Source organism: Petromyzon marinus, chromosome 34 (genome assembly GCF_048934315.1).
Source record: "Petromyzon marinus isolate PM22_M1 ecotype Great Lakes invasive population chromosome 34, UKy_Petmar_22M1.pri1.0, whole genome shotgun sequence".
In the NCBI taxonomy this organism is placed as follows: Eukaryota; Metazoa; Chordata; class Hyperoartia; order Petromyzontiformes; family Petromyzontidae; genus Petromyzon; species Petromyzon marinus.
In genome coordinates, this window is record NC_133700.1 from 11171105 (window position 1) to 11197775 (window position 26671).

The 26671-nt window shown below is 48.9% G+C and overlaps 1 protein-coding gene across 1 annotated transcript in view; it reads left to right on the forward strand.

Annotated features, from left to right (window-relative positions):
* MAP3K20 (mitogen-activated protein kinase kinase kinase 20) overlaps window positions 1-26671 on the forward strand; it is a 39418-nt gene continuing 12747 nt past the window's right edge. Inside the window, exons 1-8 of the mRNA XM_032965695.2 lie at window positions 1-875; window positions 4919-5006; window positions 16590-16691; window positions 17980-18045; window positions 18858-18886; window positions 19591-19728; window positions 20581-20667; window positions 24538-24612. Of these exons, the coding sequence (XP_032821586.1) occupies window positions 720-875; window positions 4919-5006; window positions 16590-16691; window positions 17980-18045; window positions 18858-18886; window positions 19591-19728; window positions 20581-20667; window positions 24538-24612 (741 nt within the window). The 5' untranslated portion in view covers window positions 1-719. The remainder of the gene's footprint in view (window positions 876-4918; window positions 5007-16589; window positions 16692-17979; window positions 18046-18857; window positions 18887-19590; window positions 19729-20580; window positions 20668-24537; window positions 24613-26671) is intronic.

Here is a 26671-nt window from a genome sequence, read left to right on the forward strand (position 1 = left end):
TGCATAAGTCGGGTTCCAAATCTGTGGCACCGCGGTGGCGAGCGTCACGAATTCTCGCGTGCAGGCTCCACAAACCGGGAGCCGCGGAGCGCGAGGAAATCAGTGGAGAGGCAGCAGCAGAAGCAGCAGCAGCAGCAGCATCGAGCGCAGGGAAGCAGCGAGCCGAGAGCAACAGCCATCCCAGAGACGCGCGGCGCACAGCCCGCGGTCCCAACGCCACCGTGAGGATTCCACCCCCACCACCTCCTCCTCACCTCCTCCTCCTCACCAGACCCGCGGGCTCACCGCTCCACCGGCTCTAGCACGAGCGCGAGGCACCACCGCACCCACGGCACGACACGGAGGAGGAGCTCGCATTAAAAAGGGAGCTTGGAGATTGTTCACGGGGTTTTTTCCCCCCCCATCCAGAAATAACGAGATATATAGGTTTATAAATATAATCCTCCTCGACGTTAGTGCAGTTGTATCGATCAAACATCAAGATCACTACAATTTTTTTCTATCATTATTCTTACGACTCCAAAAAAAAGGACTCTCGCGTGTCTTGACGTTCTGGTTCCATCACCTCGTGAGCCACCAACCCCCCCCACCCCCACGCCTCCGGTTCAACTATTTGGATCGTACCAAAGCCTGCGTTGGCATCGACACAACGCCCGGAGCTCGGAGGTTGTGGACCGAACGGCCGCGTCTTCTCAGTCGTCACGCGGAGGGATGCCAAGATGTCCACGAACGCGTCCCTGATTCGAATTCCCTTCTCGGACCTTGAGATCGGAGAACTGTGTGGCGGCGGTAGCTATGGCACGGTGTACCGAGCCATCTGGGTACCCCAGGACAAAGAAGTGGCCGTCAAGAAACTTCTCAAGTTTGACCGAGAGGTGAGTTTACACGAGCACACACACACACGCGTGTATATATGTGTACGTGTGCATTACCGCACACGCCGTGCTAGTAACGTCGTGCGCGCGTTTTATCTCGTTTAGCTGTCAACCCCTTACCTTAGTACAGACCAATTCAGACCTTGTTGGTCACCCTTATAAATCTAAACGTTCATCCTATACAGAGTCCCATCACAAGGGAGAAACACAAACAAATTGACAAAAGTTATGTTACTAAACAAACATTTTTTTTATTTAAAGCTTTCGTGACTGCAGCAATTCATATTCTTAGCTCTTTCGGTAAAGTCACGTTAAAGGGAAACAATAAAATAATAAAATATATATAACAATAAAAAAATTCTCACGACGTTTCGACCATAACACAAACTGTCATCATCAGGTGTGAAAAGCAACGGCAAGAAACATTTTTTTGCCCGTAATTGAAACGGCTGTACGCCGTATGGACCTGAAAACTCAATTTCCCTGTACAAGAATACGGGGTAAACCTTATGGGTTGACGGCTATGGATCTGTCCCATCTGTAACGTGACGGAAAGGTTGTCAAACACCTCACGTGGATGGACATATGCGATGATCCATTATGTACAAGCCTTGAATAACCGCTTGGGTGGCTATCAGAGGCGTACCCTCCTCTTGAAAGTCGGTGAAAGTGATCAAAGGGTTACACAAAATTTGAGACAAGCCAGAGCAGCAACAACAACAACAAATGACTTTGCAAACGTGTTAAAGATTTTCCCTGACAGCTGCCCCATTAGCTTCCATACTGCTGAGTACATGCTTAGAAATCGTTATTCTGTCCAGGCACATGCATGCTCTCTCAAAACCTTAGTTTTGCAAGAGATGGCAGTGGGCAATCGACGGAGTCGGCACTGTTGTTTAGTCGCGAAGGTACACATCGTGTCACACAATTTAAAACGACGTGATGATGAACGTTATTTTGTCTGTCCGTTAGTCAGTCACACCACTTGAGTAATTTTGATCGCAGAGACTCGAGTCAAAACTCACCGCTAACCAGACGGAACCAGGGACCGATTGGTGTTGATGATGACCTATGTATGACTTATGACCTCGAACTCTCTTAACGTTCTCCCCATTCCTCTGATGTGATGAGTTGCGAGCTAGGAATAGATTTAGCAAATTCTGGCTGACAGAGGGACATAAGGGGGGCATATGGAGTCCATAGGGAATTGAAATCATGACATTTCATGGCATGTTCAAGTTTATATGCAAGGTTCATTATCCAAGCGTGATTAAAAGAGTTCATCGAAACTGCACTCGGGTCGTATTAACGCCCTACACGTTTCACATTGTGAAATGTGTGAATATTCAAACTGAATATTCAGTTTCTTCAAATTTCTGTAGAATTATTTTGATATCAATGTTATGAACAAACAAACAAAAATCAGTGTTGTGGTTCTTTCATCAAAGTTGAATCACAAAAGGAGCATTTATAAAGAGGTGACCAGATAAATTACCCCTCTGTATATCTGCTCCAATGACCCAGGTGTTCCACATTGCCAATGAATTACATCATGTCAGCCCTTTGTCAATCCACTGCTGGATGAAGGCCTCTCTACACCGTGTTCGTTATGACCGAATTTCACCACGCTAGTCAATACAGATTTCTGAACTGATGCGCAGGCTGACTGAAGGAGAAGGTTCAGATATAAAGCACGTCACTGATGCTAGCCATGGCCGGGACTTCAACTCACGTCGCCTCAATGGGCTGCGCGATATTCGTGGCGAGCCCTGGCCTCTTGCATCCGGCGATCGGCAGCATGCCTGAAACTGCTGATGGGATTCAAAAAGTCACAAATCAGCCTTCGGTTTGCCTGCTTAAAAAAATGCTGCTGTAAAACATTCGATCCAGAAGACCCTTTAGCTGTTGAACATGAATGTTATTTCATTTCACGTGGTGAAATGGATGTTGGGGAAACATTTTTTTTATCTAACTACACTTTCATTATCAGATTTTCATGGGGGGTTATTTTCCGGCCATGTGAAAAATCAAATTTGCTTCGAGTCAGATTGCTCAGATGAGGAGCTAACAATTCCAGCGCCGCCGTGCGGATGCATGATAAAGCATTACAATGGCGAGATGTTAGCTACCTCGCCTGGTATACAGGAGGTCACGGGTTGCATCCCGACCCTGATGCATGTACATTTGGAGTTTGCATGGCTCTCTCCCCGTGGTTGCGTGGATTTTTCACCGGGTCCTCCAGTTTTTCCCTCCACATTTAGAAATGTGCATTCAGAGTATTTGGCTGCTATACATTTCCACGTGATAAGCCACTTTCGTTGAGCTATCATTTGTGGCCAGGTGGCTTCTGAAAAAAAGAGCTGCATAGCTCAGTGGGCCTTACCTGGTAAAGTAGAAATTGTAATTACAAAAAAAGTCACCCATTGCAAATACGTGGACGTGAAGGACACTGGAAGGTCATGCATCAACAACAGCCTGCGATCGTACGCCAGGGCCCTGCACACACATTTTGGCCATTTTCCATAAACGTCAGTTTATAATTAAATAAAAAAAAACTTCGCTCCAAGAGGGCGATGAGCGGTGGGCTAGGAGTACACATGTTTATAATTAAAATACCTGATTTGCTCCTTCAAAATCAAACAGCTTTTCCCATAAAAGGCATGCCTTTTTTTCCCACCGGTTCTTTTTTTTTTAAGCCAGTCCCACACTCTCCTAAATAATTACGACTGTAGGCCAAATTCCGCTCGCCAAAGCGGTGCACGTGGTTCCCTGTGCCGATTCGCAGGCGTGCGAACACGTAACATCCTGGAAATCCGTGAAAAAGAGCTTTTTAGCTTATCGCCTTCCTCCGGTATAAATTAATATTCTGATTATGATTCTGAGCAAAGCTCGCTCTTGCTACTAGGTTTAGGCCAAGGAGAATTCTCAGCATAAAAAAGGCATTGCAGAGGTCCCATTAAAAATAGGGTTGTGTGTGAGTCCAATGGCAAATCCTACTGGGCCTCATATACACTTTCAAAGTTCCCATGGATTCCTGTAATGTTTGTTTATAATCCGATGGGAACGAGAATTTTTTTTGTTAAATTCGTAGGCCAATTTTAAATGTGGATGTAGCCCAGTGTACAAAGAGTGGAGTCAGGGATTCAAAATCATCACCATCATCAGCATTATCATCCTCTGGTGTCAGCAACAGCTGCTCTAATTGGTGAATAACCTGGGACCCGTCATTGGAATGTGGAATTTCGACCACAGGCTGTGGACTTCCAATGGATATCACTGCAACCAGGCGTTTAATAAACAATTTGGCACATAGGCTTTTATTTTCAAAGGTGGAAAACCTAAGGAATCCCTCTGTGTGTATGCACATACACGTACATTTGTTCTTGTGTGTTATCAATGTGTATATAGATTTTGGGGAGCGATAGTGTGGGGGTTAGCGCACTGCACTACGAACCCGAAGACCAGAGTTGGATTCCCGCTCATGGCCAACACCATTAACAATTATTTCAACCAGTCCTGGGCCTCCCCTAGGTCGGCTCAGCCTCAAATGAGTATATGGTGCGATGTGTAGACATTGCCACTGTGGAGACAAAGGCAGCCAGGCGAGGTGCTGGCCACCCACCCCCTCATCTGCTTTGCCTGCCTTATTGGGTGCTCGCTAACAGCATTTTGCCCCAACAGTCTGTTAAGGCTAAATTTGGTATTTTTGTGTTTATATTCACGTGGGAAAAGGTGCCACGAAAGCTAGCCGATTGCACTTCGAACTCTGCGATCTGAGTTCAATTCCTGGCCATTTCTAACAACAGTCGCGAGTGACATCTGAACAGCAAGAGATGCTACCCCCCCCCCCCCATCCATGAACCTGCACTGCCCAGCGTGGTGAAGTATGGTCACAACAACCCCCACGATCCACAGCCTGGGGATACCTTCATCCAGCAGTGGATTAACGAGCCGTAACGTACACACGCAAACTGCCTCTAACGCAGGCCGGCCTGAAGGTTCTTCACATGATCGGTGACCACACGTGACGTGTCTCCCTCCAGGCAGAGATCTTGAGCGTCCTCAGCCACCGGAACATCATCCAGTTCTTCGGAGCCGTCACCGAGTCTCCCAACTACTGCATCATCACAGGTACGCAGCACCTCGCCCAACCAGCTCAGTGGCCTTTGCGCGTTTTAAATTTCATGACCACGGATGCCGAGCAAGTGGCAGAGCATTGCCACCTCCCACGCTCTCCCCCACCCCTCCACCTTCCTTGAGACCCAGAACATTGTTACTTTGTTGATATTTACCAAAGACAATACATTGCATGTTTGTTTCATTATTGTTGCTAATTCGAGGCCCTATCTGAAGAGCTTCCAATTTCAGGACTGCTCCGCCGCCTCTTTTGAGACGTTTCCTGGTCTGCTGCCACTGTGCCAAGCACAGGGCCCAAAGGCCCGAAATGTCACGTGGCCAGCTAAAAACAGCACTATTGAAGATGGAACAGATGAGAGTAAATACGCTTATTAAGTTGAGCAAAGTTATCAGCAAACAAATGATGGTGATGTGGGGGGGGGGGGGGGGTTAAAGTGGAGCAGTGCGAGGAAAGAAGCAGAAAGAAAAGTGTGGTGACCTGCAGGGTGGTGGATGCACACAGAATGTCTCTCTCTTTATTTCGACTCGATGAATCCCATGAGGTGTGAGGCTTCTTTTCACAGATGTCCAGTGTGACACAGCGTGCATGAGACAAAATAATCAGTCTGGTTAAAATGAGTACGCAACCCGGGTGGAGGATCGAGGAGTGAAGTTCATGAGAACGGCAGCCATGGTAGTCGTGGTAGAAGAGTGATAAGGAGGTAACTGATTCCCGAAGAGCGAGTGATGGTATCATCGTTCAACCGGACTGCTTTAATTTTATTCTATCAGCTACAGTGATGTTGGAACTGGGACACTGCACCCCAGATATGGCATCAAGTAACACAAGCATGGGACAGGGGGCCTCCGTTTATTGAACTTGTTCCGTCTGTGCGGTTTGAATCCCCAGTGGGGAACGCATTACGAGCAGCTGCCTGCTTCTCACGTTTCCGCCCCTATTGCAGAGCGACACAGCTAACAGAAATTAGTGGCGGCGCTGCTGTTCATCCTCGGTAAACAAATGTGTCTCGTTTTGGAAAATATTTTTTCGACCATTGATGAGCGAGTGTCAGTGGTGGGAAGGAAATGCAAGTGACCACGTAGCTCCTCTACCAGCACAACATAACAAGAAGAGTAATAACGTCCTCTAGTTAGCCAGGACAATCTCACTTTGACTCTCAGAGACTTTTTTTCTGGAGCTTTCTGCGTAGGGATTTTTGGACAATTCGTTCATGCGTATGTGGACACTGGAGCACCCAGAGAAAAAAATCTACGTACGATGGGATATTACTCAAAATCTCCGCACAGATGGATTCAAGAGTCCAGTGCTGAATTGTCATCTCCCAACCACCTCACGGCCCAAGCCTACAACACCTAGTCTCACATCAAATTACTAAACCAGGTTCAACCCCTACTCAGCTTCTGATATCTGATTAAATCATTCATAGGGCGGGTTTTCATTTCAAACGGACCTATCCAGCACCGAGCTCCGGGACAATATTACCAAACCTGGCATAGCGCAACTCCAGTACACCTCGGTCATCCAGTCCACCTCGGTCATCCAGTACACATCTATCATGCAGTACACATCTATCATGCAGTACACCTCGGTTATCCAGTACACCTCTCTCGCTAAGCGGGGCTGCCCGTCACTCGTGTTGCCACCTCCCGGTCTACCAGCAACCCAGAAAATATTTGGTGAGAAATGAATCCCTGGCCATAGGCTACTGACCCAGTTGGACAGACTAATTATACTTTAAGGTTGTCATACAAGCACAAAAACAAAGTCACAAACGGATTGTGCAGCGCCAACCCTTAGCACGCCGCCTCCTCTGCACGCGGTGTTGTTTGGCGACTGGGACGCGTGGAATTAACTTTTTTTATTTTTAAGTCCCCCGCTCGAGCCACGCGATCGCCAAACCCAAACTCCACAATCCCCCCACACGCGCTTCTCAAGTGACTCGGCGCAGACCGCAGCAGTCGTCTGCGACTGCATGTCGCGAGACGCCGGCCTGGAGACGCTGGTTTACGTTATCAGGCGATGCAATGTTGGGGTTTTTTTCGCGGTTGAGCCAACTATGGACCTTGATAATTTAACGCTGTTAATATTTAAACTTTTTTTTTTTAGTCATTTCCCGCAAAAGGTCGTAAACATTTTCTTTTTCACGAGGGTCTTTGCTTGCAATGGTTCCGTTGTCCCCCCCTCCCTCCTCCCACCCCCCTTCCAATTAATTTTGACCTGCGACCAAAGCGCAACTGTATTCACCAAGTCGACAGATCCTAAAAGCCAAGCAGGTTTAGGCCTGGTGACAAGCTGGCTGGTAGACTGCGTGGGGATACTGCGGCCAGATGTCGTGGGACTGCCAAGTCTTCAAGAGACGGCAGCACAGCAATGCATTCTTAGATGCGTCCGTTGCAGAGCTTTTATTCTTGTTGCCTCTCGTATGCACGGCGCGTTTGTAAGTGGTCAAACGTCTCCATGACGGAGCCTGCTTGCAAAAGGGTAAATGAACGGACATCATCAGCATCGTTAATTATCGTTGCAAACAGGTACAGGAGTGCACACAGGCTAGAGAGATACTTTCTGTACTGCTTATTTACTTGTGCTGCATGTGTGCAGAGGTGTCCCCAGGGTGGAGGCAGAAGGAGATTGGTTCCCCCTTATTGTCACATCAAAATGTGCGAATTACTCTCGAATGCGATGCATGCACGCATGCTCGATCGGTATTCGGCGGCGAGTGCCTTACATCTGAAATAAAAACAGAGTTTGGAAAGTGCATTAAAGCTTACTTCTGACCTAGTACCGATCCTTTCCAAGATGTTTGGCCAACGTGGAAGAGTAGATCAAATACTCTCTGTGGTGGATCTCCCTTGGGCTCCCTCGATTGGAGGCCCTTCTGGCCAGCAGTGTCACGAGCGAGTCATAAACAGAGCTGCAACACCTTTACCATCCACCTTGTATTCCTGAGAATGGACGCAGCTTATTTCCAGAAATGTTTATCTGGGCGCGCCACGGTGCGTGCGTGGCACACACGATGGCTCGGTCTCTGCGCCCAGCCACGGAACGCTGCGTCTAAGACGGCCACCGCTTACCAGGCGTGCACCACCACCGCCGCCGCGCCTGGAACAACACGAAGTTCTCATCCAGAATTAACTCACACGTGAAGAAGGCTATGAATACACCACAGAGCAGACGGCATTGTCTCCCCCTGTGGGATTTCAGTTTTGTGGGTCCCACTCAGACCATGCCGAGGAGATGCCGTGCTGGGTCGGGAAAAAAAAGAGCCATCTCTGTCTGACATAAACAAGGAGTCCTAGCCTCATCAGGCTGTTGGGGAAAGTGCGAGCACCAATGGAGGCCGACATGATACATGAGAGGCGAGAGTGGCCAGCACCATACCCAACCGCATGAGTCTCCCCACTGCAACAAGTCTTGTTTTAGATTTTGGCCGCTTATGTTGGTCGTGAGCGGGAATTAAAGTCACGTGGGTTCACAGCACAGGGCGTTAACCTCCGATGAACACGGTTGGCTATGTACAGTTTCGAAAGAAGTTCAACATACATAACCGCTACACCACCACCTTCACAGTCATTGGTCACGCACATGCACACACGCATAACTTAACCTTTCACCTTTAAAATTTTGGCCTTTGCAGTGGGAGCATTTCATTGACGCTGGCGCATTCGCCCTCTCACTTTGCGATGGGCGGGCGGGCGGGCGGGTGGTGGTAGCCCGCTCGCACACACAGACAGACAAATGGAAAAGAAGGGCTCTTATTTATGTGCCGAGCGTAAAAAGAAAATGTCTCTATCTGCATGGCTGGAATTTTGTTGCTCGTGGCACAGCTGTTAGTGGGGGGAATAACGTGACATTTATGGAAAGAGGTGGACCATTTTTGGACAAAGTTTTCAAATTCGCGGTGGCGTTTTTATAGTTTCTGCGCGCGCGGTGGAGCACAGGGGACCGTTTTAAAGGGTTGTGATCCAAAACAAGTGGCTCCGATTGCGATTGAATCTCCGTTGTTGTTTTCTTTTTGCCTTTCTGGTTATAAAATTCCTTCTTTTAGTTTCACCAAACCAGTTGCTTAAGGGCCCTTGACTCATCGCTGGAGCGTTAAAGTTGGCCAGGCGTGTGCAGCGCTGACCCAACCGCCCCCCACCCCCCCCCCCCCTTCATAAGTCCTTCCGGGCCATAATAGACGCTCACTAACACAGCAGCAATTTCCCCAACCTCTACGTCGGGGAGGGGGGGGGGGGAAGGTGTGGGTGCATCTTTGCGAGTGTTTGAGAGTATCTCACGGTACCCCTACTGCTGGATGTGACACCGACTCGAGGCATGTGGATCCACGTCGGCGTAGCCGTGCCGCCCACGTTCTCGGCGACGGTCACCGTGAAGCGATCTGGAATATTCCACCGCCCCCCCCACCAACCCCCCACCGCGACGCCGCTTTGGTGACCTGCCACGCAATTCAGCGCAACCGTAAACCCGTAGGAGCGCCGATTAAAAATACACGCGTGCACTTTTGGGGGGGTGCCACTTTTGGTGGGGGGGGGGGGGTGCTGCTTTCAGGCGAGCGGCGCGCCCTCGACCTCCAGCGTGCTCACGGCGTCTCCGTGAACTGACGTACGTTGAACGCCTTTCACAGCGTACGTAGCCAACCACTCTAATCGGTGGTCCAGGGGAAGGACAACAAACTAAACACAAAATTCACAACTAAAGAAATTAGTTTTTAATCTAGATTCTAAAAGTGCACGGCTCCAGTAGCTTCCTGATATCGGAAGGAAGAGCGTTCCAGACGGCCGCGGAAGCGCATCTGGTAAAGCGCGCGGTGCGGTGACCACCGTCTTTGTTCGATGGCTATCCAAAAGCCGCTGCTGCGAGGATGACCGCAGTTTGCGCGATGATGGTTTATGCTCCTTGATGAGATCAGCGAGGTATCGTGGTTCATTTGTGGCGAGCACTTTGTGTGTGTGATGAGTGCGGCCTCATCGATTTATTCGTTCGGCAACCGGTCGCCAATGCAGCTCAGCGAGCGCTGCACGGACACGGCCGGACGTGGCTTTTGCCCTCTCGTTTTGCGTCTCCGCGCCGTGCAGCTACAGAAGCCTGGCTGGAAATGCAGCTAAATGTCCTGAGAACTCCAGGAAATGTCAAAGTGGACACGCTCTGCGTAGGTCTTCACAATTGTGACGTAAAGCACTGGGATGTGTTTACAGATTATACCACGTGTCAATTTCAGTTTACATCACATGGAGCGAATCGTAAGGCATGCCATACAACACAAACACACAAACCCCAAATATATATGTAGGAGAGTTTATATTTTCAGCCTAAACATGGATACCAATAAAGTACATGGGGAAAAAAATCTGATAAGCGAGCACAGAAGCAGAGAGGTGCATGCCTGGAATTACTTTTTTAGTTTGTTATCCTTCCCCGCACCTCTGATTAGCACGGTTGGCTCCCTATGGTGCGAGAGAAGTTCAACATACACACACACACACTGAGAGGAAGAAGAACACAGGGATCAGGTAACCAGGAGGAAACAAGAGGCATCACATTGGCCGTTAAGGGAAGTACGTGGACTCGGGAAGGATGGCATCACGAGGTGGGACCGTGGGCGACAAGCCCGGTGGACACGCAGCATCGAGGCGGATCGTAGCACGACACGACCTCACGGGATGGTGGTGGTGGCATGTGGAGCCCTTCGTGGATATACCGTGACGCGAGCTGGCAATGATGATCACCAATCGTAAACGCGTGCGGTGTTACGCGGTGTTATGGCCCCATCAATCGATAACACTGCCCTGAAGGAAAAACATGGAATTGCGGCAGTGTTATTGGTGACGTGTTGAGCCTTCTGTGATTTGTGCACCGCTGCCTGCGCAGTGTCACAGAAATCGAATTGCTTCAGTCAGCAGATTAGCATCATCATAGTGCGTGTGTCCTAGAATGGGCTCGAGCATGACAGCACAGAACTGACTCTGTCGCCAATTGCAAGGTCTGATTTTACCCAGCAGGATGCGGAGATGGATCTAGAAACTCTGCCGTCTCAGAAGGGAGGAGCATTCCAGTTCTTTAAATAGGACCCTACGTTAATAAATAAATAAATATCATTCAATGTTTTTCCTAAAGGGACATATAATATATCAATCAAATATGATGTTCTGGGGTCACTTTGGGGGGGGGGGGGTAGGATGTTCCCCTCGGTGTCCAGCGAGTCAGATATGCCACGTTGTATGGCAGTGTTGCATGCCTGTTTTACTCAAGATGTGGGAGAAATGAAATATATGTGAAATTTAAAATGCAGTAATCGGAGACTTGGCTGAGACCATCGCACTCGCTGACACTTGATATCCTACTTCAACCACACGTGGATCACTGCCCAACCTCAACTGCAGGCTTCCTGGCTGTGCCAACTTGGTGGTCTCCACCACGGCCGTTGCGAACCAACCCCGCGAGCCAGCATTGTTGAGCCCCTCTAATGCGGTGGTTCTTAACCTTTACTGCAGCCTGCACCCCCCCCCCCCCCACACACCTTTGGTTCTCAATCATTAAAAAAATGTATAATGTTAATAAATACATAGATTTGATGAAACGAAGTAGTTGTACTTTACGTACCCATGCTTAATTTGCGTTGTTGTTGATTTACCTTCTAAAGAAATGTAGCATGTCTCGCAACCCCCACAAAGGGCATCTCGCACCCCTGATCGGTGCGTGCACCCCAGGTCGAGAACCACTGCTCCAATGGGAGTTCTAACGGCCAGTGGCAGAGAGCAGAGAACCAATGTGCCTCATGCAAGGAATAAACCAAGGCCCCCTGTTCCATGTCCAATTCCCTCCACTCTCAGTAGCCCGGCTACCTGGACCCCGCCATCCCGTGGGCCCCGGTGCAGTTGCACCACATTTAGAAACACGCGTTTAGATTGTTTGGCTGCTATAAATGTCCACGTGATAAGCCACTTCATTGCGGTATCATTTGTGGCCAGGTCGCTTCTGAAAAAGAAGCGCAATAGCTTAGTTGGCTTTATATGGACAAATAAAATAGCTTAGTTTTATTTGTATATTTTTGTGACTTGCTTTTCGCTCCTGTCGTGTTTTGTACTGTTTGTTATAACGTTCTGCTCCGCCCCTACCGGACATCTGTGAAAAAGAGCTTTATAGCTCATCGGATTCCTCCAGTATAAATACATATTCTGATTCCAAGCTATGCCACTGCCTCCTCCATCCACTTCTAAACCGAGTTATTTGGGACCCTACTTGGCCACGGAATCTGAGGGAGGAGACACGAGGCCACCATCACCGAGCAGGAAGCCATCTACCTCTCCCCTCTTGTCATCACACTTGACTCCCTCTCACATCGCTCGCCGCTCCACAACCCTCCGTTGACCTCCACTCAAATGGGAGGTCGCGCTTTGCCAAGGCTACCAGCACGGTCTGAACTCAGCTTGCCTTGCCCCTGGCCACCCTTCTCCGAGGGGAGCTCAAGAAATCCCTCTTCCTTTGCCTGTGACCGACTGCCTCCTATCTACAAAGTGGCTTAAACATTGAAATACACAACCTCCCTGTTTCCAGTGGTTTCCTCGCTGTGCACATTTCCTGCTTTAGTACAGCGTCTTAATTATAACACATTCATGGAATTGTACCAAGCATCCCAAGGCAAGAACTCTCCTGAAAAAAAAGAGTCTTAAGACTCGGTGAATAATAATAATCACCCCATTTATAAGGTGAATTTCATGGGTAGAAGGCGCATTTCACCAGTAAGGCTTTCCTGGGTAAACAAATGACATTACGATTCGTCGTCGGAGATACAGCTGCATTATTAATTGTATATTACTTCTGAATCAATCCAGACATTGCTACCGTCTTAAAATTGCATATTTGTTTCATCGATTCAGGTCAACCGTGCAGCGCGACCTTGTTTAAAGGGGGTAGGGGTGGCGATATGTTAAATAAACTTTTAAACAAAAGTTAAACGCTAAACGTAATTGAGCAAATGGCAAGATCTGCTTTTGTTCCATCGTCCATTCTTCTGCAGCCGTCAAGAACCCCCGTGCACACGAGGAGAGGATGCGGAAACTCCCCTCCCCTACCCCCATCGCCGAATTGAACACATTCCGCATTTCGTCGTCCAGCCATCTCAAACTTTTTGCGGACGGTCCGCATATTCGAAACGAAACTTGCAATGAAAAGGGATGGGTGGCCGTGTCCTCGGCAGGTGGGGGCAGGGGAGGAGGCGATGAGTCTTGTATGACTGCGACAGGCCGAGCTGCTCAATCTGTACCCAGCTTATGATCCCCGCGCGCTCCTGCGAGTGTTGAATGTCAGCAGGGAAATGTATTTGTGTCCGTGTGGCGAATGCCATTGCCGCTAATGGCGCAAGTCGACAATGAGTCCGATTGAGAGGCCCCGCTTTTCTTTTAAAAAAAAAAAATGTTCCCCAAACAAATAAACAAACACACCGTGAAATGCCCTCTTTTGCCCGCTTAGTCCCAACATTCAGGAGGAACCCTCCACCACCCGACACGGTCAAACAGTAAAAAATGTGTCACGTTCTTTACTGTTTGGCCGTGTCGGGTGGTGGAGGGTTACGACACATTTATAACTAACGCGATCTAACCCAAAAACCTTTATTATGAATAATATTGGTCACGAAAGCCTACGTGTTAAACATTCAGGAGCAAATCCATTTAAAATATACAACATTTAAATGGGTGGTCGGATAACAAAAATAGGCCGAAGGGGTTCTATTTTTATTTTTAGCTGGTTACAAAAAAAACTCACTTTGAAAAAAAAGTGTGTTATTAATCAAAAAAAGAGTCTCACATTTTTAAAACACTTAACTTTTAAGCGCCCGCACAGATGCCGTTGCCATAGTTGCCACCAACAAACACATCTGGTGCTGTGCGCAACATTATTTCACAGTTCATGCGCTCCCTGAGAACGACACGACAAAACGTGCATTGGAATTAAACATTTTGTGACGACGAAAATTTGTTTTTGCGCCGGCCGTCACAAAAGCAAGAAATAATTAAAACAACGTTCAAATTCCAAAAATGTATTTTTTTTTTGAAATCACAGCACCAACATTTGTTGAACCATGGAAATTTCTCTGCACTGTTTTGGAATTAAAGACCGCAATTTGGCCGGGTCGCCGTTGGCAACGGGTTTTTTTTTCCAGACAAGTCGTGGCAGTGTTTTGGCGGCGCCCGTGGATTAACCGGGCAAATGCCGTGCCCCGGCAGATGATAAGCCTCGATGTGGGTCCCTCAAGAGGGACGTCCTCTCAAGGCTACAGTGCATTCTTGCTCAATGATCATCCCGTGCCAACATCGAGAGACCGCACAAGGGATCTCGCCTCTCTCTCTCTCTCTCGCCTCTCCCTCTCGCCACTCTCTCGGAGAGCTTTTGCTTCCATCTGCGTCGAGTCTCAAAGTTGCATTTCGAGAGGCTCCCCCCTTGCGCCACCGAGCATCGGGCGGCGTTGATGGCCCCTGCTCGCTCTGGGCCAGACATCGCTCGCCTCCTGATGTTAGCCGGGGCCAGGAATTGAACTCAGGTGGCCGGGTTCATGAGGCAGGTTGCTAAGAACTGCGTACCACCTCTCCACAAATGCACACATAGATAAACAGACAAAGATTTCCCGTATAGCCTTAGCAGACGTTTGGAACAAGTGCTGTTAGCGAGCACCTACGAAGGCCGGCACGGCACACGAGGAGGTGATGTGGCAGGCACCACGCCCATCCGCCATTGTCTCCCCAGTGGCGATGTTTACACACCGCACCAGGCACTCATTTGAGGCTGAGTCGACATAGGGAGTCCAAGGACCGGTTCAGATAAGCATCACCGGTGTTGCTGGCTTTGAGCGTGAATCAAACCCAGTTCGCCGGGTTCCTAGCGCAGCGCGCTAACTGCTGCATTACCGCTCCCCATTGATACACACCGTAACAACGGTATCCCAATCTTACAAAGTACAGGAAACAACCAATTCAATTGAATCGTCACAACGTGAACCAAACATGGCCCCATATGTGCGTGCTCAAAAATATATCGGGGCAGTGCCCATCTCCTCTGGAAGCTGAAACTAATTCCACGTTCCCATGGTAGGAGCCAGTCTCGTCATAGCACAACCAGTATTTGACAACATTGGCCGAATTTGTTTTTGTTATTTATACTGCGGTACTGGCAGTGCTAGAAACTTTTCCTCTCAAGCCTCACCCCGAGTCTCTAATCTTTAACGCAGGAAGATCCTGCAGTGAGAGAGGTCGTCCCAAACCGGCCATTAGGTGCGGATAAGGCGTACCATCCCATCTGTGCGGATTAGTTTTGGTGTTACCCCCTCGAGGCGTTGGGGTTTCTCCAGACGCGCTCCGTTTTACTCCCACACGGAAAGCACTCAGGAGAAAGAAAAAACGAAATTCGTCAAAAACGCTCCAATCCAATGCGAGTCGGTTGCTGGTCTCTGTATCATCTTGGCACTTTGAGTGGCAGATTTCGTCCAAGAAAAACGCCACGTGTGTAAGCGGAAATAGAATCGACGACTGCTCTTCAAAGCTGACCGTTTCTTTCTCTTGGTATTGGTGGATTGTGGCATTCATCCTCATGTTCAAGCGTTTGGCGAGACACCGCTAGCAGAGCACCTCCCGTAAAATGATTCCTGAGACTCGGATGAGGCTTTGCAAGAGAAGTGAATGACCATTACAAAATGTATGAGATTGTTCGTGACAATTTTACAGTCAAACCTCTCTAATCCGTGTCGATATTGGGAACGCTATTGACAATCCTAATATGCGAGTCTATCGGTTATCCATGGAAGGATGTGGATAACGTGGTGAATTTCCCACCACTTCTTGGCAACTTCTCTTATCCGCAACACGGCGTGGACAATTGGATCGATCAGGTGCCACAAGAAGACCGATCCTGGACGCGTTCCGTCCGTGAAAGAATGCACAGAATAGGATGACTCGGAGCTGACGAGCCCTGACGCTTCCGACAATGCCCCTGGGAATCATTGCTACTGCCTCGGCTGCCCCTGGGGCTCAAATGGCGATGAGCCCCAGTCCCCCGGAAAAGCCCTGGGCCTCGTTGGGCCGCTCGGTTGCTCCGTAGCCCTCTGTGTGACCTCGTTGACCTTGGGCCATTTCCGCTGAATTGCTCTCTCCTATGGGTCACGGCCCTCTTCCCCCCCCCCGCTTCCCATTTCACCATCTTCCCTCAGGTTGTCCCTCACTTTTGTAAAGCATCTTGAAACGCGGTTGCATCTGGACATTGCATTCATAAACATTATTGTTGTTGTTGTTGTTTGGCCCCAGTTTCACTCCTGACTGCCCTGGCTGCTCCCGGGACTCATTGGTGCGGCCATAACAAAAACTAAATTCTGCCACTTCTGGGTCGCTCCTCGCAGTCATTCAAAAAATAACGAAGCTTGCAGAATCCACCAGCGGTTTATGGGATTTCCCATGGGATCGACTGAGGCCACAGATAGCGGACGCCACGGGTAATAGGGATTGCGCGTAAGAGGAGCTCGGCTGCAATTTATTTCGCCGTGACCGTCTGTGATCTCCACGCGAGCTTTTTTTCTTCTTTCTCGCCTCTAGAATTCGCGTGTCGAGGGTCGCTCTACGACTACCTGTGCGGGGACGAGAGCGATGACATGGACATCGACCAAGTGCTGCCCTGGGCGATGGACATTGCTAAAGGTGAGGCCCCAGCCAGCACGAGACGGACAAACACGCACGGGAAAGAACCGAGAACCGATCTCCAAGGTCTACACAGCTACAGCAATCACCTCTACAGCCATACACAGCATGAACTACAGTACACATACTACTACACCAATTACAGCCACACACAGCATTGACTACGTGACATATACAACTACACCAATTACAGCCACACACAGCATTGACTATGTGACATATACAACTACACCAATTACAGCCACACACAGGATTAACTACGTGACATATACAACTACACCAATTACAGCCACACACAGCATGATTATATAAACTACAGTGACACATAAAACTACACCAACTACAGCAATAAATACTGTTTCACAGGCTGTCCAATGCAATAACTATGGTGCCACTCAGCCAAATGCATATTCGATTTTTTTATATATTTATATTTTTACAAAAATTGCATTTATATTGCACTTAAATGCCTCGGCAACTCAAAGCACCTTGCATCACATCCTCGCACATTCGAAGGGCACCCCCAGTGGCAGCGTCCCTGTGCGGCACAAGGTGGCTCCACGCCGACCTGCAAAGGGTATTAGTCTGCCAGCAGGGGGCGATGAAGGCTGCTGGGTAATCCCAATCGAGTCATTAGCCTCGTGCCGTCAGGTGGCGTTCGACCTCTGGTGACATCCACGACCAGACTCCGCCACCCAGACCGCCCGTCTCTCGCTGCCTCTCGCAGCTGGGTTAGCGCGAGACCAGCGGTGTTCTTGATGCCGTCCATCCACCTCCTCCCAGGTCGACCTCTGCCCCTGCTACCTTCTCCATTCCCAAGCGAGACCGATTCCTCTAGTCCAGAGGTCCTCACAAAGTGTCCCAAGTAATTGAGCCATCAGCGGGCAATACTTGGAATTTGTTTTTTTTTTGGGCCATCACACCGGCACACAGAGGCCTCCTGATGAAGTGTACACACGTAAATAAGCTCACGCTCCCCACATGTAGTCTTCCACATCCACACCGCCCACCTTCACCGACCCACACTGACCAGCGTAGTGAAGTATGCTCGCATAAGCCCCACTACCCGCATGGCGTGGGGAGGCGATCATCGAGCAGCAAAGGGCTATGGACAATCACATTTAATACCTCGGCTCAAAACATAAACAGCATTTAGTAAACTAATGGATGATGCACGCGACTGTGACAGCTGTTGCTGGGATGGGTTTGAACTGCAAATACTGTACAGTATGAACTTTTCTCATTTGTGATTTTTTTGTAATTTGGGTTTTTTTTTGTATCACCGAAGGAATGAATTACCTTCACACCGAGGCACCGGTCAAAGTAATACATCGCGATTTGAAGTCGAGAAATGGTAAGAGACAATGCAAGCGACTATCAGACATAATTATGATCAATCTTGATTTGAAGCTTTCGTGACTGCAGGAATCCCCTACTCTTTGGTTCTTTCGGTAAAGTCACTTAAGTATAAAATAAAATAAATCACGACGTTTCGGGCGCAACACAAGCGTCCATCATCAGGTGGGAAAGCTTTCCCACCTACGTGACTTTAGCGAAAGAACCAAAGAGTATGTAATTATGATCATCATCCATTCATCGTTTAAATTATCATACAGTGATGATAATCAATCATAATCAATGATCTAATCATCATCGATTATTCAGTCATCTCCATAATCAATAATATTGTCATCAACAGTCATCATATCATATTACATTAATCGTCATCAACCCATCATCATTTTTATTGTAGACAATTAATAAATCTCAAACATGGGATTGTTTATCACGTTTCAGAAAATTTAATCGATGCAAATTAATGAGACCCTGCGGGTTTCCATTCGACAGAAAGACAACCCGGTTGTCTTATTCCTTGTAGAATATGTATTTTTAACAAGTGAGATGTCCACAAAGTTTGTATGCCAAAATAATTGTATTTTATTTTATACCTACGTCACTTTACCGAAAGAATCAAAAAGAGTATAAATAAGTCAACTTGGTCAGGTGATCAAACTTACCGTGATGAAATGCGATTGTTTTTTGCTTACTTTCGATAGGCAATAGATTACACTCGGGTTTAAGTGTGAAATGATCCAGAAATGTGCTTCGGAAATTTGACCTGCAACGGGGAATAAACCTCCGCATCTTTTTGTTCTCCCTTTGCAGTTTTGATCACGTCGGACAACACACTAAAAGTGAGCCACCGACTGGCGTCCAACGCTTTTAAAACGTTGTTACATCGATCAAATCGTCGATGAGTATGGATTCTCTTGGCTCATGATACACGCATCGAGTCGTATGGAAGAATCCACATTCTTCTATCCGTATACATGTCACCGTGTTCATGTAACCACCCGCAACCACGCGAGGCCACTACATTCGCCATTGTGGTACAACAACAAAAAAAACACGCCGATGTTCAGTTTCCGACCAGGTCGGTTAAGAATTTTTGGTCCACGTTCCGATAAACATCCGTCAATTTTCACATGGAACAGGAGAGAGCAAGACATTGCCATCATTGTTCACCAGGTGAGCGGTAGAAAACAGTGCAGCAAAACTCGTCGTTGTACTGCACTCCTATACTGCCGGGTCTATGTTCCCCGACTTCACCGACGCTCACCCAACAGCGCCGTGCAGGACGGTCGAAAACTCCCCGGGACCCGCACGGCATCGGGAGGCCCCCATCCAGCAGTGGACTGACAATTGGGCTGTGCTTTTTGTACGAACTTAGATTCAACTACTGTCTAGTCAACCGTCTCTACGTGATTAAAAGAGCGAGCTTGCCTGCCACACAACAATGCACGCATTCGTTTCGAGGGAGGTTCCCCTCCATCCCCGGTCTCGTCCCACCCCGATCTTTTTCTACGTCTTCCCCAACCGCCTCCGCCTCCTCCGGCAGATCTGCGACTTTGGCGCGTCACGGTTTCACGGGCACACGACCAACATGACGATGGTGGGCACCTTCCCGTGGATGGCTCCCGAGGTCATCCAGAGCCAGCCCATCTCCGAGACGTGCGACACCTACTCGTTCGGAGTGGTCAGTTGCCATCCCCCCACCCCCCCCCTCCCGCCCTCTCCCGCGTTGGTTTCGGTCTTGCCGTGGATTCTAGCAATAGAACTGCTCCCACGTGTGCCGCGTGGTGTTCGGCACGATGTCCGACGTTTCGCTCCGTGTCCTGGGAGCTTCCGCAGGAACTAAATATAGTGATTCCTCGAGAGGATCGAATAGTCCCAACGTGTCACGTGGCGTTGGGAGGACCCCCCCCCTCCCCCATCCCGCAGTGGCTGGACAAAGGGGGCTGTACCCGTACACATCGCTAGGCGGTGTACGTCACAAATTAATGTTCGGTTCCCATTTCTAAGCAGCGAAACGTCGGACGTCATGCCGAACAACACGCGTCACAAACTGCAAGTGCATTGGCAGAGAGCTGCACAGCGGATCTGAGGATACGTCCGCAGTGGTAGAGATGAAGCCGCACCGCCATGCCTATGATTAGCACGATGAAGTTAAGCCTGGATACTTTGACGACGATAAACTTCTGGCGTGCGCCACGACGCTCGGTGCCGAGGTCACGGCTGCCTAATTTGTGAAACTGCCCATCCACGAGATGATGATGATGATGAAGATGATGAAGACGACGACTGATGAAGTCTTTGGGCTCAAAATTAATAATGAAAATAACTGAAATATAATGATGCCGATGGTGACGACGACGAATGACAGGCGTGTGCCACCGTGCCCAGCGCCGACGTTTCGCTGCCCAACTCACGAGACTGGCGAGGACGTCGTTTGTTTTTATTGTTGTTATTATGAATGTTATTGTTGTTATTATGAATGTTATTGTTGTTGTTTGACCACGTCTCTCATCTACGTCCCGGGACGGCGCAGGTCCTGTGGGAGATGCTGACGCGCGAGGTGCCCTTCAAGGGCTTCGAGGGGCTGCAGGTGGCCTGGCTCGTTGTCGAGAAGAACGAGGCAAGTCTTTGCACGACCCACGCCGCTGAATTCCGGTGCACGCCAAAATCGACGCTTTCGAGCCCCTGGGAAAAATTTAGGGATTTCCACCTGCGCTGGCGTTTGCCAGCTAGCCAGCGTGCAGGCTGTGGCGGCTGCGCCACGTGCCTCAGACATTTCGTAAGGGTCCTGCATTGGCGTGTTTGCTAAATTCGACTAATGAACGTTTGGCATGTGGGCAAAAACTAGGAAAAAACGAACACACGTGGGGGTGTGACAGCGAGCACTGCCATCTACTCACGGTCCCACGCCCACAACACCTGGCCTTACCTGGTGGTCACCCACCCAAGTGCTCACCAGCAGTGCTGTGACTGCATGATCAGCTCAGGGGGGGTGCGGCAATTGGTCAGGTGGGGCCCCAATATTTGATTTGTCTCTTAAATAATCGCGGCTCCTCTTGCCGAATCGCATCATTAAGAATTGGAATTGAAAACATTTTAACCGCATTTTGAATAAGTTTTCGTTCTATTACACTGTTGTTGAAAACATATCTCATGGTTGGTTATCAAGGCGATCCCAACTCGTAGCTTTGGCCACCAGTGGGGGGGCGGTGGGGGCAAGGCTCCCCCTGCCCTCGTGCTCGTGACGCCACTGCTAACCAGACCGGGCCCTGCCTAGCTTCTGAGAGTCGGTGGGGTAGTGGGGCGTGTTTACAGTGATTTTTTCGGAGGCAAATTTTCAGGAGTTTACAAGTCTTTTAATTTGCCTTTAAGATAAACACACACACACACACGGAGGCTGTGTTTCCACTGCAAGTGCTTATGCAATGTATGTATCCGGATAAACAAGAACCGTGCAGCAAGCGAATGGAAACTGGCATAATTCGCATTCCTTCTGGTGTTGTGCGACTCTCCCAAATGGAATATGCTAGACCGTAGCTTACGTTGGAAAACTAGATTCGCTACCTTGTGCGAATCAATGAGCCTTTTACACAAACACACATTTGATGGAAATGGATTTCAGTGCGTAAAAAGCAATCACGGAACGTTGTGTGTCGAATTTGAGATGGCCACGACAACCAATTCGTGTCGGAGGGACGAGGGGTGGGACCGGTGGTTAGAAAACTGCGCTCTGAATTTCCACGCGATGATGATAAGCCTCTTCGTTGAGCGATCATTTGTGGCCAGGTCGCTTCTGAAAAATAAGCTGTATAGCTCAGTAGGCCTTACACGGTAAAAATAAGTTTTATTTTAATAGATTATTACTTTAGCGGTTCCTTTGTATGTACGTGTTGTGGGTACGCATCGTTTCATTGTCGCGCCCCTTGTTCTTGCATACGATAGTCCGGCAATTTTGATCAAACGCTCTGGGAGCTCCACGTGATAAGCCACTTTCGTTGAGCTGTCATTTGTGGCCAGGTCGCTTCTGAGAAAGCAGCTAAATAGCTCAGTGGGCTTGACCTGGTAAAATAAAAAAAAATAGTTTATTTGTTTTTTGTGATTTCGGAATTCCTACGGTATAAATAAAGATTTTCATCCTGACCCGAGTTCAACTCTCGCCCACGGATGTTGCATCAGTGGCGAGTGATTTGTGCGCCGTTCATGGCCGCCATCTCCATCGCCAACCCGCGCTGACCAGCGTGGTGAAGTATGACGAAACAATCCCCACAAATAAACCAACACGGCGTGGGGTAGCTTTCATCCAGCAGTAAGACCGAGAAAGGGGCCGTCACATTTCACATTTTAAAGTAAATGTGACCACTGCGTGGATTGGTGATAACGCCAGCATACGCTCGCACCGCGAATCGCTAATCCACCGCCCGGAACACGTGTCATCGGATTTGGTAGGATGGTCACATTTCATCTCTGCAGGCCGGTGGGGCACTGCTATTATTGAGCGCCTCTCTAAGCACGATGTGGAAATCCGAGGCGTTCCATCGCCGAAGATACAGCGACCGGCGGCGCTATTTTCAGCTGCGGCTGGAACTCTCGACAAGACCGATAAGCACGTGCCTGAGTGCATCTGTGCATTAGCCAGTGAGAGTACGTACACGTGTGTACTCTGACGTGTCATCTGTGCTCTATTCTCGCTCCGACTTGAATGGTTTTACAAGGTGTACTGTGCATTTTCGCCTCCGATCCCAATTCTGTTCTCGGGTTTGGACCACAAATGTTGGCATAAATATACTGCATCATTGTATTGGCTACAGAAATATTTTAAATGTCTATCCACCGTCAAGATTTTCGTGACTTTACAGAATATTTTTTTTCAAATCGTGAGTTCTAATAGCTTGTTCCCAGTTTACCTTTTATCTTGCCTCCAAGTTGCAGTGCATGGTCCATTGCAAGGCAAGTTAAATATTACTTACGGTGCTGTGAAGAAGGAACCATTGCCCCCCATATGTTGCCTATTATGTAATTTAACGGTCAAAGTGTTAACAACGAATGTCTTGAATTTCGTTTTATTATTTGTGCCTGCACAACCACTTCCAACACCAAATAATTATAGTGGGTAACATCTTTGTATAGATATTACACACACATCTCATTTTGCTTTTCTAGGCACTCGATTCTGTTGCTTGGATTGAAATCCTTATTGGTGGTGACATCACAGAGTCCAAAGACCTGTGTGTGTCCAGATCTATCCCTCTCTATCCAATCTCCAATTCTACACGGCTTTTCTAGGCACGGCGGTGCACATGGCAAAGGTCAAAATCTACAAGGCGTCCTGGTCGTACGCCAGTGATCTGTAGCTCCCGCATGACCCTTCACGTTCAACGGAGGAGGCCTGGCGTGGTGCTGGCCACAGCTCCTCGTGCACCTGCCGGGCCTCGGCAGGTGCTCGCTGACAGCACCTGCCCCCAGCGGTCCGTCCAAGGCTAATGGCAAACATTGTCCCGTAGGTGTAACTTGCTCAACCCGAGATGTTCATGCTCTGATATTTGTATTCCTTTTGTTACCGTTCACCTGTTGGCGTTCGTTGGTCTAACACTGTTGAGACAGGGCCATGATCAAGGAGGCTGTCCCTGGTGGATGCCAATCACTTTCACGGACAACGCCGCGTACATCACTATGTAACGCGATTTTTGTTCCTGGGTACTAAGTGTGATTTTCTAATTGCTTATTACTAAAAATTATGGGAAATGGCTATTATTCCCCACAAACTTTGCTTTTGTGACCAGAATAGTAATATTACATTGTTTTACCTATGTTCAATGAGAAAACGTGGTGTGCATTTTTGTCATTCCTTCACATTAAGTCCTGGTCACAAAAGCAAAGTTTGTGGGGAATAACAGCCATTTTCTCTACTTTTGAGGCATAAGCATTTAGAAAATAACACTACCCAGGGACAAAAATCGTGTTACATAGTGAATTAAATAGGTACATTTCAAAATAGCCTCAAATTAGTACCTGGTGCAGTGTGCAAACATCCCCACTAGGGAGACAAAGGCGGCCGGGTGTGGTTGCTGGCCGCCCTACCCCTCGTGTGCCAGAGGCTTTCATAGGTGCTACTCGTTAACAGCACTTGCGCAAACAGTCTGTTAAGGCTACACAGGGGATCTCTGTCTTTGTTACACTGTATTTGAATTTACGTGCCTTTGTGTGTATATATGCACGTATTTATATATTTACATATGTGCATGTATATGTGTGTATCTCTGTATGTGTATGTATGTCTGTGTATTAGTCTCTGTCCGTAAATCTGTACAGTATGTGCATGTCTGTGTTCTTATCGGTGAACAGCACTTGCCCCAACAGTCTGTTAAAGCAATACACGGGATCTTTTGTCTTTGTATGTACATGTGTGTATCCATGCGTGTGTCTCTCTGCGATGTCCATGTGCCTCTGTGTCATTGCGTGGGTGTTCCTGCCTTTCCGATATTGTAATCAGAGACCGACCATCCCCAGCAGCTGTCCCGCCAGCTTCGCCATCCTCATGCGGCAGTGCTGGGAAGCTCAGCCCAAGGTAAATACAAAATAGTGCCCTCTAACCCACCCCGCTCCTCACCCACACACCAACCCCGCTCTCACCCACACACCCCACGCACCCGCCTCTCACCCACACACCCACCCGGCTCTCACCCACACACCCACCCGGCTCTCACCCACACACCCCACCCACCCGGCTCTCACCCACACACCCCACCCACCCCGCTCTCACCCACACACCCCACCCACCCGGCTCTCACCACACACCCCACCCGGCTCTCATCCACACATCTTATTTATTCACCAGATCTTATTTATTCACGATGTACTTACAAAAAAATCCGCAGACTTTACCTGCTGCTGGATCTCCTCTCTGTTTCAAAGAACAAATTTGACCTCAGGTCTTCGCTCATTTACCAGCTTCACATTCCCTATTGCTGTACAAAAACCGGAGGAAGGGCCTTTGCTATTGATGCCCCCAGGGTCTGGAATGCTATTGCCAATAAACTGCAACTTGAATCACTACCTATGAGATCTTCACTCAAAACTGCTCTAGAGGAGTTGTACACCCCTAGCTGCCACTGCTATTCAGTGGCCTAAAATAAAATAAAATGTTTCGCTCCGAATTATCGCTGCAAAGTATTAACTGTATTTTGAATTAGTGTGATGATCTTAAAAGTGCATTGAAAAATGTGATTCTCCGACTGATGTTCCTGTTGTTGTGGAGTGACTCATGCAGCTAGCTATGGCTACAGGGTTTGGTGTTACATGTTATTTATGTAGTTTATTGTTTAAAAATTCGGTCACAGTCCCTATGATCACTGTTACATTGCATTTATGGCTTTATTTTGGTAATTTCGAAAAGTTTTTTGGTTTGGCCATTTTTTGTTTATTGTAGTACGGAGTTTAACTGATGGCCTGAATCTTAGTTGTCTTGTGGTTGTTGTTGTTGTTTGACTTGCATCCCACTGGGATTTTTGCACACAGCGTTGGTGTACGGTGCTATTTCAGGAATATTTTGATGTTTTTTTCCTGGATTTTCTGTTTGCACAGTCACATAGTCACTTTAAGATATTTTCTTGTTCATGTTTTTTGTTTGTTGCGGTTGGACCCGATTCAAGAGCCGAATGGCTCACAGGGCTCTACCAAATAAATGGAACTATGAACTATCTCACCCACACACCCCACCCGGCTCTCACCCACACACCCACCCACACACCCACCCCGCTCTCACCCACACACCCCACCCCGCTCTCACCCACACACCCCACTCACCCACACACCCCACCCCGCTCTCACCCACACACCCCACTCACCCACACACCCCACCCGGTTCTCACCCACACACCCCACCCACCCCGCTCTCACCCACACACCCCACTCATACACCCCGGCTCTCACCCACACACCCCACCCACACACCCCCGCTCTCACCCACACACCCCACCCACACACCCCGCTCTCACCCACACACCCCACCCACACACCCCGCTCTCACCCACACACCCACCCGGCTCTCACCCACACACCCCACCCACACACCCCCGCTCTCACCCACACACCCCACCCACACACCCCGCTCTCACCCACACACCCCACCCACACACCCCGGCTCTCACCCACACACCCCACACACCCCGCTCTCACCCACACACCCACCCGGCTCTCACCCACACACCCCACCCACACACCCCGCTCTCACCCACACACCCCACCCACACACCCCGGCTCTCACCCACACACCCCACACACCCCGCTCTCACCCACACACCCACCCGGCTCTCACCCACACACCCCACCCACACACCCCCGCGCTCTGTGGGTCTGTTTGGAGAGCGAGGTCTCGCCACACACAACAGGGCCTGCGGAATGTGATTTATCTTTCGAACTGGAGCTTATGACCCTGTAACGTGTCATTGCCAAAGCTCGCTCAGGCGACCTGGGGAGACACTAAACTAAACGGACATCAAAGTGAAACTGAAAAAAAATCACAGTTTTGAATGATTCGAACCAAGGTTGAAAGCGTTTATGGGTCAGCTGTGTTCCTCCGTCCGTGTCTCTGCCTATAATGGGGTGGGGCTCAATGTCTGCGTGTA